General features: G+C 40.2%; 1 protein-coding gene across 4 annotated transcripts in view; it reads right to left on the minus strand.

Annotated features, from left to right (window-relative positions):
- Nucleotides 1-4,702: 4,702 nt before the first annotated feature.
- Nucleotides 4,703-13,520, minus strand: part of LOC131253650 (trafficking protein particle complex II-specific subunit 130 homolog) — a 59,407-nt gene continuing 50,589 nt past the window's right edge. For 2 of the 4 annotated variants that reach the window (XM_058254738.1, XM_058254741.1), the window contains 8 exons: nucleotides 11,146-11,536; nucleotides 10,949-11,039; nucleotides 10,757-10,841; nucleotides 9,619-9,808; nucleotides 7,162-7,454; nucleotides 6,444-6,534; nucleotides 6,181-6,361; nucleotides 5,630-6,058 (listed from right to left, as the gene is read on the minus strand). In XM_058254738.1, coding sequence (XP_058110721.1) covers nucleotides 6,186-6,361; nucleotides 6,444-6,534; nucleotides 7,162-7,454; nucleotides 9,619-9,808; nucleotides 10,757-10,841; nucleotides 10,949-11,039; nucleotides 11,146-11,536 — 1,317 coding nt within the window. In that variant the 3' untranslated portion in view covers nucleotides 5,630-6,058; nucleotides 6,181-6,185. Of the gene's footprint in view, nucleotides 5,215-5,629; nucleotides 6,059-6,141; nucleotides 6,362-6,443; nucleotides 6,535-7,161; nucleotides 7,455-9,618; nucleotides 9,809-10,756; nucleotides 10,842-10,948; nucleotides 11,040-11,145; nucleotides 11,537-13,520 lie in introns of those variants that run through there. The other 2 variants (XM_058254739.1, XM_058254740.1) reach the window with 2 other exon arrangements.

A 13,520-nucleotide genomic window follows, 5' to 3' on the forward strand; every position in this document is an offset into this window, starting at 1 on the left:
CCACTCTGGGACGGTGTTTTAAAACACCAACCAGACCCATTCTTAGATGCAGGTGACTCAGGATTGGAGGAGCCTGACGAGGCGTGCCTAGATGAGGAGGACGAGCTGTCGTACTTCCAGCTAATGGAGGGTTCTCCACCAGCCTGATTGGTGGAGCTGGGTCGCTGGGCGGGGGAGCTCAGTTCTATTCCTTTGGACTTACTATTCTTTTGTGGTATTGATTGGGTAGTGTCATGCACCCCTTTTGTACTTTTGAACCTGTATATAAATGTATGGCTATTATTCAATCATTTCAGTAGATTAGTGTGGTTATGTTTCATGCTCCAAGAACTTCCAAGCTGCGCAACTAAAACTAAATAATCGCATTAACGAAATCGGCTAAAGGTGGCTCTCGAGAACTCGGGAGTTGAGCGTATGCGCGACCCCCGAATTTCAATTTACAGTTTGTCCCGATCAATTTCATGTTTGCCCCACTCAATTTCATAGTTTCCCGCTAATTTTCGTGTTTGCCGCTCAATTTCATGCTTGCCGCTCAATTTCATGTTTGCCGCTCAATTTCATGCTTGCCCCACTCGATTCCTAGTTTGCTGCTCAATTTCATGCTTGCCCGCTCATTTCCTAGTTTGTCCCGCTCGATTTCATGCCCTGCTCATTTCCTAGTTTGCCTCGCTCGATTTCATGTTTGCCTGCTCGATTTCATGTTTGCCCCACTCAATTTTATGCTTGCCCTGCTCATTTCCTAGTTTGTCCCTCTCAATTTCATGCTTGCCCCGCTCATTTTCTAGTTTACCTTGCTTAATTTCATGTTTGCCCTGCTCAATTTCATGCTTACCCCGCTCATTTCCTAATTTGCCCCACTCAATTTCATGTTACTCCCGCTAAATTTCTTGTTTACCCTACTGAATTCCTAGTTTGCCCGCTTAATTTCATGTTTGCCTCGCTCGATTTCATGCTTGCCCCACTCATTTCCTAGTTTGCCCGCTCATTTCCTAGTTTGCCCGGCCTGAATTTCATGTTTGCCTGCTCAATTTCATGCTTACCCCACTCATTTCCTAGTTTGCCGCTCAATTTCATGTTACTCATTGAATTTCTTATTTGCCCCACCGAATTTCTAGTTTGACCGCGGAATTTGATGTTTGCCTTCTTGAATTTCATGTGTGCCTCGTTCAAACTGATAATGCTTCCCTCGCTCAATGGCATGATAGATAGCGTCACAAAATTAAACAAGCACCACTTGAAACCATTCGTTAACGATGAAGGTCCTTCATTATTTAATCGAGTTTTGTCATATGGCATGGTTCCATTGATTTACGATTCACTGATAATGTGTCATTGTATTAGCTTTCAGATAATGACTGCAAGAATCATGTACTCTTTTGGCGGGGAGTTAGAATTTGAAAACAAGCGATACTCGTACACGAGTGGAACATCAAAACAAATGACGCTACGTCTCGAGACTACATACATTATAGGTCCAATCGAGATGATCTTATACCTGTTTAAAACATAATTCGATGAACTTTCAAATTATTTTAAAATTATCTCATTTGGACACTATTTGATTATCTAAAAGTTTGCCTACATTCCATGATAGCGTCAGGTTGTGTTGACTCTTGTTTTCAATACCTCGTGATCCCATGAAAATGGTTCTAATTTCCTCATTACAGGTCGAATCGGGGTGATCTTATGGTCATTGGAAAGATAATTCGATAAAATTTCGGATGAGTTTCGAATCTTCTCATTTGACACTATTTGACTATTCAAAAGTGGACTTAATGTTTATGATGCATTATGTCATGTTCCCTCCCATTTTCAAAATCGCGCAATCTTTTTAAATGATCATAACTCTCTTATTATAAGTTCGATCAGAGTCATCTTGTGCTTGTTAAAAAGATAATTTGATGAACTTTCTAATGACTTTGGAATCATCTCATTTGGACATCATTTAATCATCTCATTTCCAACTTCCAGTGATCTCAAGAAAATGATCATAACTCTTTTGTTACAGGTCTGATTAAGGTATTTTGGGCTATTTGGAAAGATAATTTCAAAAACTTTTAAATAGCTTTGGAATCATCTCATTTGGATACTATTCGACATTTCAAAAGTGGACTAAAATTCAGCTCATGGTAAAATATCAATCTATGCCTAATCTTTCAAAGAAAGAATAAGAACATGTCTTCTAAAAGTAAAGTTTTTGATATCTCTCCTCTCCTTATATCAATTTTATCCTAAGTAGGTCTATCTGAGCATAATATTTGCATAAAGAAGTATAACCTATTTTCTAAAAATTGAGTTTTCGTTTTCTTTTTACCTTTCTGTTTCTTGACAAAAGATCTTCGTAAGCAGATTTTTTTTTAAGAAAGAAGGACCCATTTTTTTAAAATGGTACATAAGTTAGAGAGTTTGCCAAAGAGTAATTGAATTTTGAAAAAGGAACATAAGTTAGAGAGTTTGCCAAAGAGTAATGATAAGTAAAGGTACAAGTGCATAAAAAATGAAAAAGGTTTTTAGGGTATTTTCGTCTGATGAAAATGACAACAGTGCACAAATGTGTAGAAAAATAATGTTTTTAAAAGTGATGATATTTTGGCACTCCCATAAAACCTTGGGTATATAGGTAAAAAACGCAAATGTCAATGTAGAATGTGAGATTGAAAAACGCGATCCTTAATCAAAGAGCTACATGCATTTGTTGTTTTGAGTACGTGCATTGGTTGTTTCTTATGACAAAAAATCAATGCAGAACATTTTTTTTTTCTTTTTTAAATAATGGGAGTAGAGTGCCAATATATCAGTAGCACAATAGAGTTATTCTGACTAAGTCTCCATGTTTCGAAGAAACCAGCTCTCTAGGCGGGATCTTTCCAACATTCACATTTCATGCTCCAAACTATCAAATAATTATTTTTCCTCATTCCTATTATAACGGCAGCCCATCTGCCTTTTTCATTGTAAACACAGCAACTTATGAGGTATGAGGCACTCCTTGCATGCAAAGCGGCATACTAGAAAAAGAAAGAAAGATTCACCTTCTATATGGATGTCAAACCCGGACTACAAAAACTCATATCTTTGCCTTGATCCCATCCTTCACTTACTAGTGTGGGCCCTAAGCGGTTCCCAGAAGGCTCACGCTCCTTAACAACTTCACTGATTGGGCCACCGGGCACCCATGAATTTAGTTATTACAGTACAAAATCCATTAGTTGAGTTGACACATGAGCTTGATTTAGTTAATGATCACGAATATTTCTAAGTCAAGAGGTTTTGCATTTGCCCAAAGGTGCCTGAAACCAGGATTCACCAGTCTATCAGACCCATATAAGAGTGTTGTTATACATATTCGAAAAAAAAAAAAAAACTATTCAAGTTAACAAAAAGTCAAAGAGTCATCCACTCAAAACAGTCAGGTGGTCCAAAATTCCATGACCCACGTAATACGGCTTGCCTCCTTCCACATCTCTCCAGCCTTCTCACAGTCAAAAGCCCATTTGATGACTCGTCCAAGTCGACTCAGTTTCAATCAGGATCTGTATCTGTATGGTGCAGTGACTTGGGTGAGTCACACCGATTTACCCCCACTCAGGTGAGTACCGAGAGTCGAGCCACATCCAACCATTTGTCAACTGAGTAAGAAAAGTGAGACCAGGAAAGGTGAGCGGAATCCTGCCGAAAAGTGCGACCAGGAACGATGTTCCTGCAACACAAAGCCATGTGGAGCCCACCAAGATATCCATGTGAAATCCACTTCGTCCATCAATTTCGAGAGTTCGTGTTAGGATGGGAACCCAAACCTGAGGCAGATCCAAGATCCCAGTCGGCCACCCCACGTGAAATGGTGGGAATGGAAACTGAGATGTGGTTCTGTTGAAGCATATTTAGTTTTAGTGTTGTTGGACATAACCCACATGGCTTTAGTGTTGTTGGAAACTGAGATGTGGTTCTGTTGAAGCATATTCAGTTTTAGTGTCGTAGGACATAACCCACATGGCTTTAGTGTTGTAGGAAACTGAGATGTGGTTCTGTTGAAGCATATTCAGTTTCATATCTATATATCGCAGATCTAGATTCTTCGATTGCATACCCATCAGCTATCAGCAGTGGCAGATCCTGTTCCCACTCGCGGGCACAGGAGCTTTACAGCACTGATGAAATGATTCCATCTCCTAGCCCAGAGTAGCCTTGTGCAGAATCAGGTGGTCCTTCCACTGAAAAACTATTGCATGTGCCAGCGCAACGGCTTTCAGCTAGCAAGATAAGGCTTCAAAACCTAGCCAGGTCAGAGTGTAAGCTAGTGATGCTTTCAGCTACTGAACTCTTTAAGTAATTCAAATCATGGGTCCCAATTTGGGGTAATCCAAAACCCAAAATTAACATTCCTTGGTCTGCCCATCAGATTGGTGGACGTTGATCTATGCAAAAAATAAAAAATCCAACGGCCTACTTTCCACAAGTACGTGAACGTTGATTTGACAGTATGCAATATATATATATATATATATAAAAACATCCAACTGCCAACTTTCACAAGTCACAGGTTAGGACTGCTCAAGCAAACTGTTTATGGGATTCAGAATTAGTGACAGTGGGTTCCACAAATTAGTCAGTTTAGTGGGAGCTTGCATGCCAATTACACAATTCCTGTGTGCCTGTGTATCAGGCATCATAGTGCCAGAGTATCAAATAACTCCCCAAAACGAAAGTAAAAAGGGTATGTACTCATAATTTGTTTCACAGCGATTCTTGCAAGAGATCGAAGAGGGAATCCACAACAGGCATGAGTGCGTGGTTGGGCCAGTCATCAAGTAGGCCCCACCATTAACTACAAAATTTAGACCGGTGACCAGTTCAAAAACCAAAAATCCCTAGGCAATCATCTGGGTCCTGTCAACTTGGAAGACTCGACTCGATATTTAATAATATAAATTAAAAATATTACAAATATTAACAGAAACATAAAACAATTAGATTAATATAAGTAAAAACAAATATAGAAAAACTATCATCAACCAATCAGCTGATGCTCTGGCTAGGTGCATCTCCCTAGGTGAAGGTCAGGTATTTGATTCCCTCCTATGACTGGTCAAGTCGGCTCGAGAAATCTTCCAGTGTCATGATTGACTCGGACCCATGACCGAGTTTCTCTGACCAAGGTCAGTTAGACTCGGCCGAGTTGAATTGTCCACTCATAACTAGAATTCTTGTTGGAAGCTGAGACATATGGAGAATGAGTAAGTTAAGTTGTACCAAAAAACACTTCATTTTCATGCAATTCTTTGCTCTACAAAAGAATTAGTATGATGAGTTATACAAAAAATCACTTCATTTTCATGCAATTCTTCTCCACACACACACACAACCTCAGCCCACTTACACTGCTCTGGGTGTGTGAAATGTGTGCATCCCACCAACTGAGCTCTCCCAGGTAGAAAAATCTTACCCTTGAATAGGTGGATAACACATTAAGAAAGAAAATACAGCTGCTGTTCATATTCGATTAAAAAAATAATAAAAAATGTACCAAATAATTTGTCCCTCCATCCTTCCCTGGCTGTGCACTGGCACATCATTTAGGAGATGATTTGATGATTTTGACTTGCAAATATTCGAAGAGAATTCAAGGAGATGGGGGGAAAATAACACTTCAAAGTTCCAATAACATTATCAAGGAAAAACAATGCCTTAAAAAGACTTTGGAATCCTTCGCCATCTCAGTTGCACAAGTTCCATCCGTGTTCCTCTATGTAATGATACAACGTTGCCTTTCAAAAAAAAATAATAATAATAATAATAAATCTTAAAGACTTTGAAACCCTTTACATAGCTTGATCTGAAGGTTTCAAACGTTCATCCCATTTTTCACAATCTGTGCAATGAATGCTACATGCAGGCCACTCAAACATGGCATGCTACAGGGGAACTTTGCATACATGCATTTAGAAAATCCTTTTCCATTTCAATCATTGCTGAAAATCCCCAAACCTTGTGTAGTAAAAGAAAATGCTTCTTGTATCAGAGGCCGATTGTCAAAAGCAGAAGCCTGAATTTCCAACTCCTAATTAAAAAAAAAAAATTGCATGACCAAACCTCAGTTATGTGGGTAAAGAGTGCGGGAAAAAAAAAAAGCAGTAGATATACAATATGAAGTAACAGCAGCAGCAACCACAAAGGACTCACTGGATTCATGCTGCAATACAAAACGATGAGCTGAGAGTCGGTGGCAGGATGCAAACAAGATGTGGCCCAGCAGGGTTGCAGCTTATGTTGGCATCGCCCACATCGGGCAGTCCAAGATTAGGTGGGCGAACATATCCAGCCACCAGTGGCACAAAAGTAATCGAGATAACTATCCTTGAACCTGCAATTTTTGGAGTTTCAACAATGTGTGATTAAGGAATGGGAAAACAAATAGACAGGTCAAGTTTAAGCAGTATGTGAACCTGGCTTTGTGGATAGTGATACATGCCCACGCTTCCTCCCAGCAATCATCCAATTATGTCGATTTGCTTTAACTTCATACAACACCTCATCCTGTTGCGCAATGAATACAGTAAATAAACTTGATTTTGTAGGGTTGGGAAACATATGCCTGAAATTTTCTTTTTTAGCTTTTGAAAACAAAACCCTATAAAGTTTGAAAAGCAACCCTATAGCATTTTGGTTCCAAAAGATAGCAAAGGGGAGTAGTCAACAATGTGTCCTTTTGTTTCTTCTTCTTCTTCTTCTTCTTTTTTGAAAAGTGACAGAATTTTTTAAAGAGGAAAGAAAAAAGAAAAAAAAGACCACAACAGTTGAGAATCAACTGACACTCTGTCACTACACCAATCCGGCACAAATGTGGAAAACAGTGCAAAACGCACACTAAAAGGAGAATCCCATAGACCCAACACCTACGAAAACTGCAAGGGAGCATCCACAACCCCACCCAACCCATAAGATCCACCATTTATTATTATTATTAACATTTTCCCCTCTCTTTCTCTACAAGTGTCTTTCTTTGTGATAGCTATAAATTCTGAACTATAAATTTCAGTTACAAAAGATTGCAGCCAGACATAATGAGGGTCTGAAAAGAAAACTTATAAACTCATCTGAATACTTAAAAGTTGCCAAGATGAAGGCTCAGTCCAAGTTGAAAGGAAATTTCTCATTACTTACATTGCCAGACAAAGTTGGATCCCCTTTGAAATCCCTCAATCTTTCAACTCTCCATCTCATGGTAACCAGTTGTCCAACTCTCAGGCCAGCAGTAGGCAGAGGAAGGAAACCAACTGCCAGGCATGGGTCAAGGACAGGCCTCTGTAAAACAAGAGCGCTCTTGAAGAGCAATTCCGTTCCACTGACAGTCTCAGATGCAGCTACCACAGGTGTATGTGCTCCAACGGTTCTATCACCAGATATTCCATATCTAATGTTCAAGATACTGTCCGTTTGTAAGACCTCAGCCTCATCTGTAACACCAAAGTCGATTAGTATTTGCATGTCAAAGAAAATGCATGCGGTGTAGAGAAGATGAAGAGCCATGTAAACAGACTGCAAGACATGAAATGGTAAGCAGTAAATTATATTTCATGTATTCCTCAGGAAAAAAGGAGGCGTGCTTTCAAGGACATGAGGCCATATCCTATAAGCTTAAGAAGTCGTTCAATTACAAGGATTTTCTGCACACGTCTCCATAGTTATAACATGCTTATCATGATCCACAGTTTGTGTCAAACATTGACACATAAAAAGGAAGCTACTTCATATTACTATTGCTACTTTGCAATGCATTATGCATCAGATGTGCAAGTGAGGAAGCTAAAGTGCATTTTGAGGAGCTTTGAAACAGGTACAAGGTGGCTGAACCTAATAAAAAAATCATAATTGGAAATGCATTGAATGATCACCAATATGAAAGGCCTACTCTAGATCTGGAGTATTGAGAGGAATGCTTACCTAGCGATAGTATAGTTACCACATGACATTATATTTACCCGATGGCGATGTTGGTTAATCATCTCCTTGTGTCGAGAATATTTTGTTTCTTCACTTCTTTCGATATTCTTCCCTTTTCTTTTCTTTTTATGGCTTGTGGAAAGAGTTGATTGTTTGCAAATATGGACTCGAGAAGGACAGGTGGTTTGCTAAGGATTCCTCTCTCTATATAGAGCATCAATAATCTGGAATGTGATAATGAGGCTCACTAGCAGGTTTAAGGTATCAGTTATTCACTGGGTGATGGGAGGCGCATTCGGTTTTGGAGGATTCTTGGTGTGGGGATAGGCTGTTGTGAGAAGCTTTTCCTAGATTGGCAAGATTAGCCCCAGAGCCAGGAATCCTTGTTTGGGGCTCTCCACTTGGAATCCTCCTAGCCATGGGAATCTTTTAGAGGAATTGGAAGACATGAACAATCTGTTGTCTTTTCTTCAGAGCTGCTCAATTTCCAACTCTAAGAGAAACACTTAAGCTGTGGAACTGGGATAGATCTAGGAGGTTTTCTGTAAGATCCCTCAACTGCGTTATTCGCTCTTTTGGGGGATCACTGGGTGCCCCAACCGAGTTCATCTGGTCTTGGAGGGCCCCGTAAGATTGTGGACTTCACATGGTTGGCTGGTAGGAACAGGGTCCTCATGATGGACAAGCTTCAGAAATGGCGCATGATCAACTCCAATGTTTGCATTCTGTGTTTGCGGGATGTGGAATCCATAGACCATTTATTTCCGCATTGCAATTTGATGAGGTATGGGATAGGTTTGTTGGCCTTCTCCAGTATTATTAGGTGATGCCCAGTTCAATTGGGGACATGTTTCTAATATGGCAGGGAGGAGGCGCGGATCTCAAAGGGAGAAAACTTTGGAAGCTCTCCTAGCCAGGCTTTTGGCTATTTGGGAGGAATGGAATGGTCAATGTTTGCGTAACCAGAGGTGGATTTTAGACAGGTGAAATTGGATGCTATGTATTGGGAAGCCTCTATCAAGTCCTGTGCTAGCTGTGCTCTAGATTCTACGATATCTTTTTTTTTTTTCTTTCTTTCTTTCTTTCTTTTTGAGTTAGATATCTAATAGTTGCCTTAACTAAGAACATAGTTGCCTTTCAATAAAAAGTACATTGTTGTATTTGGACATGTCATTGAATCAGAATTTACTTAATCCTAGATATTTTAGGCCTTTGATAGAGTGGAGTGGTGGAACAAGATTCATGTAGTAACCCCAAGTAATTGGTATAAGGCTTACATGATGATGATGATATTTTAGGCACTTGAGTTAAAATAGGAGGCATGCCACACAATTAGAACTGAGGAATTAGAAAGAATAAAAAAATTTACAGAAAGAATGGTTCTGTTGTTTTGTTTAGAGAAGTTTCTGGTTTCTACCACTTCAAACTAAACACTAAGATCCATGTCCACAGAAGAGAAGGGCCACGCAGATATCTGTAGTTTTGTATAAAGATTGAGTATTGGTGCATTTCCAGAGAAGCATAATAATTTCACAGCCTTTACTTATCTCACACTTGGTGCATTACCACATCAATACAGACACTTTCATGATTGTCACCTTTTCTAGAAGCCTATACGAGAATTCTAAATAATATAAATTCATCATAAGAAAATTTAAACAACAACTTGTGCCTTACCTACACCGGTCAGGATACCTAAGCGAATGCCAAAAAGGATTCCTGCTCTAGAGGATGGAGAGATCACAAGTGGGAAGAAGCTTGAAGTTGGTCTTCCGTCACCCTTTCCTATGTGGACAAATCCAGCTTGAAGATCCAACCAAGCATCATATATGGTCAATGTAGCCTTCACTTGAGAGTGTAGTATCACCTTGACACGCCATAAAATAAAAGATTACTAATATTCAAAATAATGCCAAAACTATAATTTGAATTCTATGTAACAAGCACACTCCACTTCTCTAAAAGCCTATTCATGTGACATCACAAATCCAAGACATTCGTAAATATTGACTCAAAAGAAGCTGAGAGAGCCCCGAAAGTAAGCCCTACAACCTTCAATGCTTAGCTCTTAACTTTAAGTTCTTAAATCCAAATTGACTTACATGAAAAACTATATCCTCAATACTTGGCAGGACTTGACCAAGACAACTCATTTGTGAAAAGAGCAGTGGAAGCGATGGAATTGAGGCAGAAAAAGAACAAACGCTAATACTCCACCAAACATCCAAAAAACAAAAAACAAAAAAAAAAAAACAATAAAAGATTGGGGCAGAGAACCCTCAGAGAGAGTAGGAGTCCATAACCTGTTGTGCTATTCAAGCAGGAGCCCAAGGTAGGGGAAGTGACAACAGTCACAATACACACTGCGGTCCAGCTAAACAGCACTTGTGCGGATGAGATGGTAAAAGGACCCAAAGTCACACATGCCAATGCATAACCATGGGAGAGATCAGGGGCACTTATTCATTGAGGATCGCTATGAACATATCCTAGCCCAAAAATCAGGCCGGTACACCCATCCGGTGGGCCACAATTTTATGAAAAAAAATGAACCTTCAGACAAGAATGACCAGTGGGCCATATTTAGATTTGTAGCCAACCTGATGACTGGACCAACATTAGTTTTGGATCAGGACAAATCCAGTGGTCCCCACCTAATATATGACCTGGGTCTTGCACACGTGACACCTCCATTTGTTTGAGAAGCCACCTTCACCCATCTCACTTGCATGAATACCATCCACTATCCTCTATATACAGATACAAAATTTAGAGGATCAATAACGAAAAAGAGAGAATTTTAACGATCCAATACCTGCAAAAGTAGAGTATCATCATTGCATTTATCTGTAACCCGTGTGCTCACATGGAAGGGGTCAGTGAAATGCACGGCAACAGTCCTGCACAATGGGGTGTTGTACTGTTTCAAAATCTTTTATGGACAAAGGGAATGCCAGCAAAATTGAGGCCTATGTTTAGAAGTAAAGAGGATAAGGAAGAAATATGCCTTTCAAATGTTTGGTTGTGAGAAACCCCAAATCCAAGTTTCAGAGCAATTGTCCTCATTCCATCCACAACACTCTGTTGCGAGGGAGTGACTAACCACAAAAGGGAATCTTCTGTCAGCGGCATAAATGATAAAGCAGATGGTGGCAGCATGCATATTTATATAACAAGGCAATAAGTGATGGTAAACCTATAAACCTGCAGATGTTCCTCTTGCTAGCCTGTTGTCAATAGCACGGACTGGAAACCACAAAACTGAAGTTATATTGCTTGCCCAATCTGGTAATTCTATTGTTCCATTTTTAAGTTCGAACTGCTTAAATTCTTCAGCAACAGAAGGCTCATCATTTCTTCCATCATCTGCATCCCCCTTCACAGTTGTGCTCTGCACTACCTTTGTATAGCTGTCCATCTCAATCATATGAGACTCCTCAATCATCAGCCCCGGGCCAGTATCGATGTGTAGGATAGCACCTTTGAGAGAGTAGTTAATAGGCTTCACAATAAACCCAACCCATTGAGGCTCATTCATTAGCAAAGCAGATGAAACGGCTGCAGCAACATCAACCAAAGCTCTCGGCTTGAAAACCTACGAAAAACAAGTTCATTAGACACAGATGAAGAAAGTGATTTTGCTCTTTGGTCAGACCTCTCTCCTACATATACTCTACCTACACCTGCCTATGAGACTACTGTGTCCTGGTAGATTTGCATATCTAAGTGAAGGTAACAATAACTGAAAATTTAGTGAAGTAAACTACATGTCTTGCATCTACTCATCCTCCAGTCTTTTATACTTATTAAAACTTCAGAAGTATATGTTGAATATGTTTAGCATGAAGCAACTTTGAGTATATGTCAATGGTTCCATCACTCTTTGATGCTCACTACAGATATGAAAAATAAAAAATAAAAACCGCCAAAAAATACTCATAAGGCACCAAGCGCATTCACTGACCAGTGGATCATCGAGTGGAAGATGATTTGATGATTGTAGTGTGGAGAAAAGAGGAGAAGAGTGAGAGAGAAGAAGAAGAAGAAAGAGGAGAGTTTGGGGAAATGTTGTGTGTTAGCCAACATGCCCTAACACACAACGTTTTATTAGAATGGAGCATATAGTACACTGCAGTAGAAGAGGAAAGAGTGCACATGCACTTACATTAAAAGAGCCACTAACCACACACTATACACTAACACTCTCTAGACATCGTGCCCTCTGATCCACTCATACAGACTCAAGGCAGATTGTTCCATGGTAACAGTTGCAACAACTAAGGGGTGGTGATTTTGCATGTGATCATAGCTGCTTTCCAGATGGCATGCCTCCCCAATTGTAGTAGCTAAAGAGATTTACTTAGTTCCATGAAGTTTATCATTTGCTCAATGATGGTGAAAATGGAAGATCTTTGAGAACTATTAGTTCAAGAGAATGGCAGAATCATAAGGGAATCAAAAGAACATGCTACATGCCCTGTTTAACATAGAACTCAAATGGGATAAGCAAGACCTGATTGGTTTGCTCGAGAATTATGATAAGATCTCCCAGTAGTCATTCCCACAAAATTGGGAATCAGGTGCAAAAGGAGGTTTTGCCTTCGCAAGGATTAAATGATCGTTGCCTGGACGTACGAGTCACAGCCGGCCGGGAAGAGGAGAGATCAATGACCGAGCTACTAGCTACTAGTTGGAAAGGAAAGGATAAGACCACCTTTCGTACATTTCTACTGGTCCAAACATTCGAATAGCGAACAAAAGACCAGGAGCCATTTGGCCAAAGAAAGCACTTCCAGCCCTTTTGATGTGTGATGCACCTCAAGTGCAGTCGGGATACCACCAAGTGCAAGTGGTGGAAGGTGAATGCCAGGATGAAGCTCAGAACACCATAGACACAATGGATGATCAAAGGGTACATAGTTGAACCCTCAATGTCCATCATGCAGCAGAAGGGATGGCCAGGTTTGGATAATCAGTTTCTGGAGGTGTATGGGCCCAGCCTAAATCCAAAATAATGCAGGCATATCAAATTGTACCAGCACTTTCTTTCTTTTGGCCAAAAGATTTCAGAAAAAAATATATTATAAAAAGAAGGTAAAATGGGAAACACAAGAATCTATCACTTATTTGTGTTTTTGACGTGCATTCAATGGTGCACTAGACCATTCTTTGGTTGAAATTCTCTGTCCGCCTGACCTGCTAAAACGTCAATCTGTTTCTCCATATCATTTTAGGCAATGGGAAGAAAAAATGAGGAAGATCCAAGTCTCAAGTGGGCCGCACCACATGAATTAATGCCTGCTGTTGAAACCATCCAAGGCCCACCGTGATGTCTCCGTGCGTCCAAACCAACCCGAGTCAGGGCCCATTGAACCCTCTCGAGCTAGCCAATCCAATGGACGGATTGGATCCTTCAAATGGGGCCTGCCTGGGAGGGAAAAACAAAACAAAACAAAACAAAAAAAAAGAGTGTGCATGGGCTGTCTGGGTGCTGTACCCAACGCCCAGAGAGGGCAGACGCCCTTCTTGAGAGTGGAGTGGAGGCCCACTCGTGGGACCCACCATGGTGTATGTGTTTC

This window comes from Magnolia sinica, chromosome 8 (genome assembly GCF_029962835.1).
Source record: "Magnolia sinica isolate HGM2019 chromosome 8, MsV1, whole genome shotgun sequence".
Classification (NCBI taxonomy): Eukaryota; Viridiplantae; Streptophyta; class Magnoliopsida; order Magnoliales; family Magnoliaceae; genus Magnolia; species Magnolia sinica.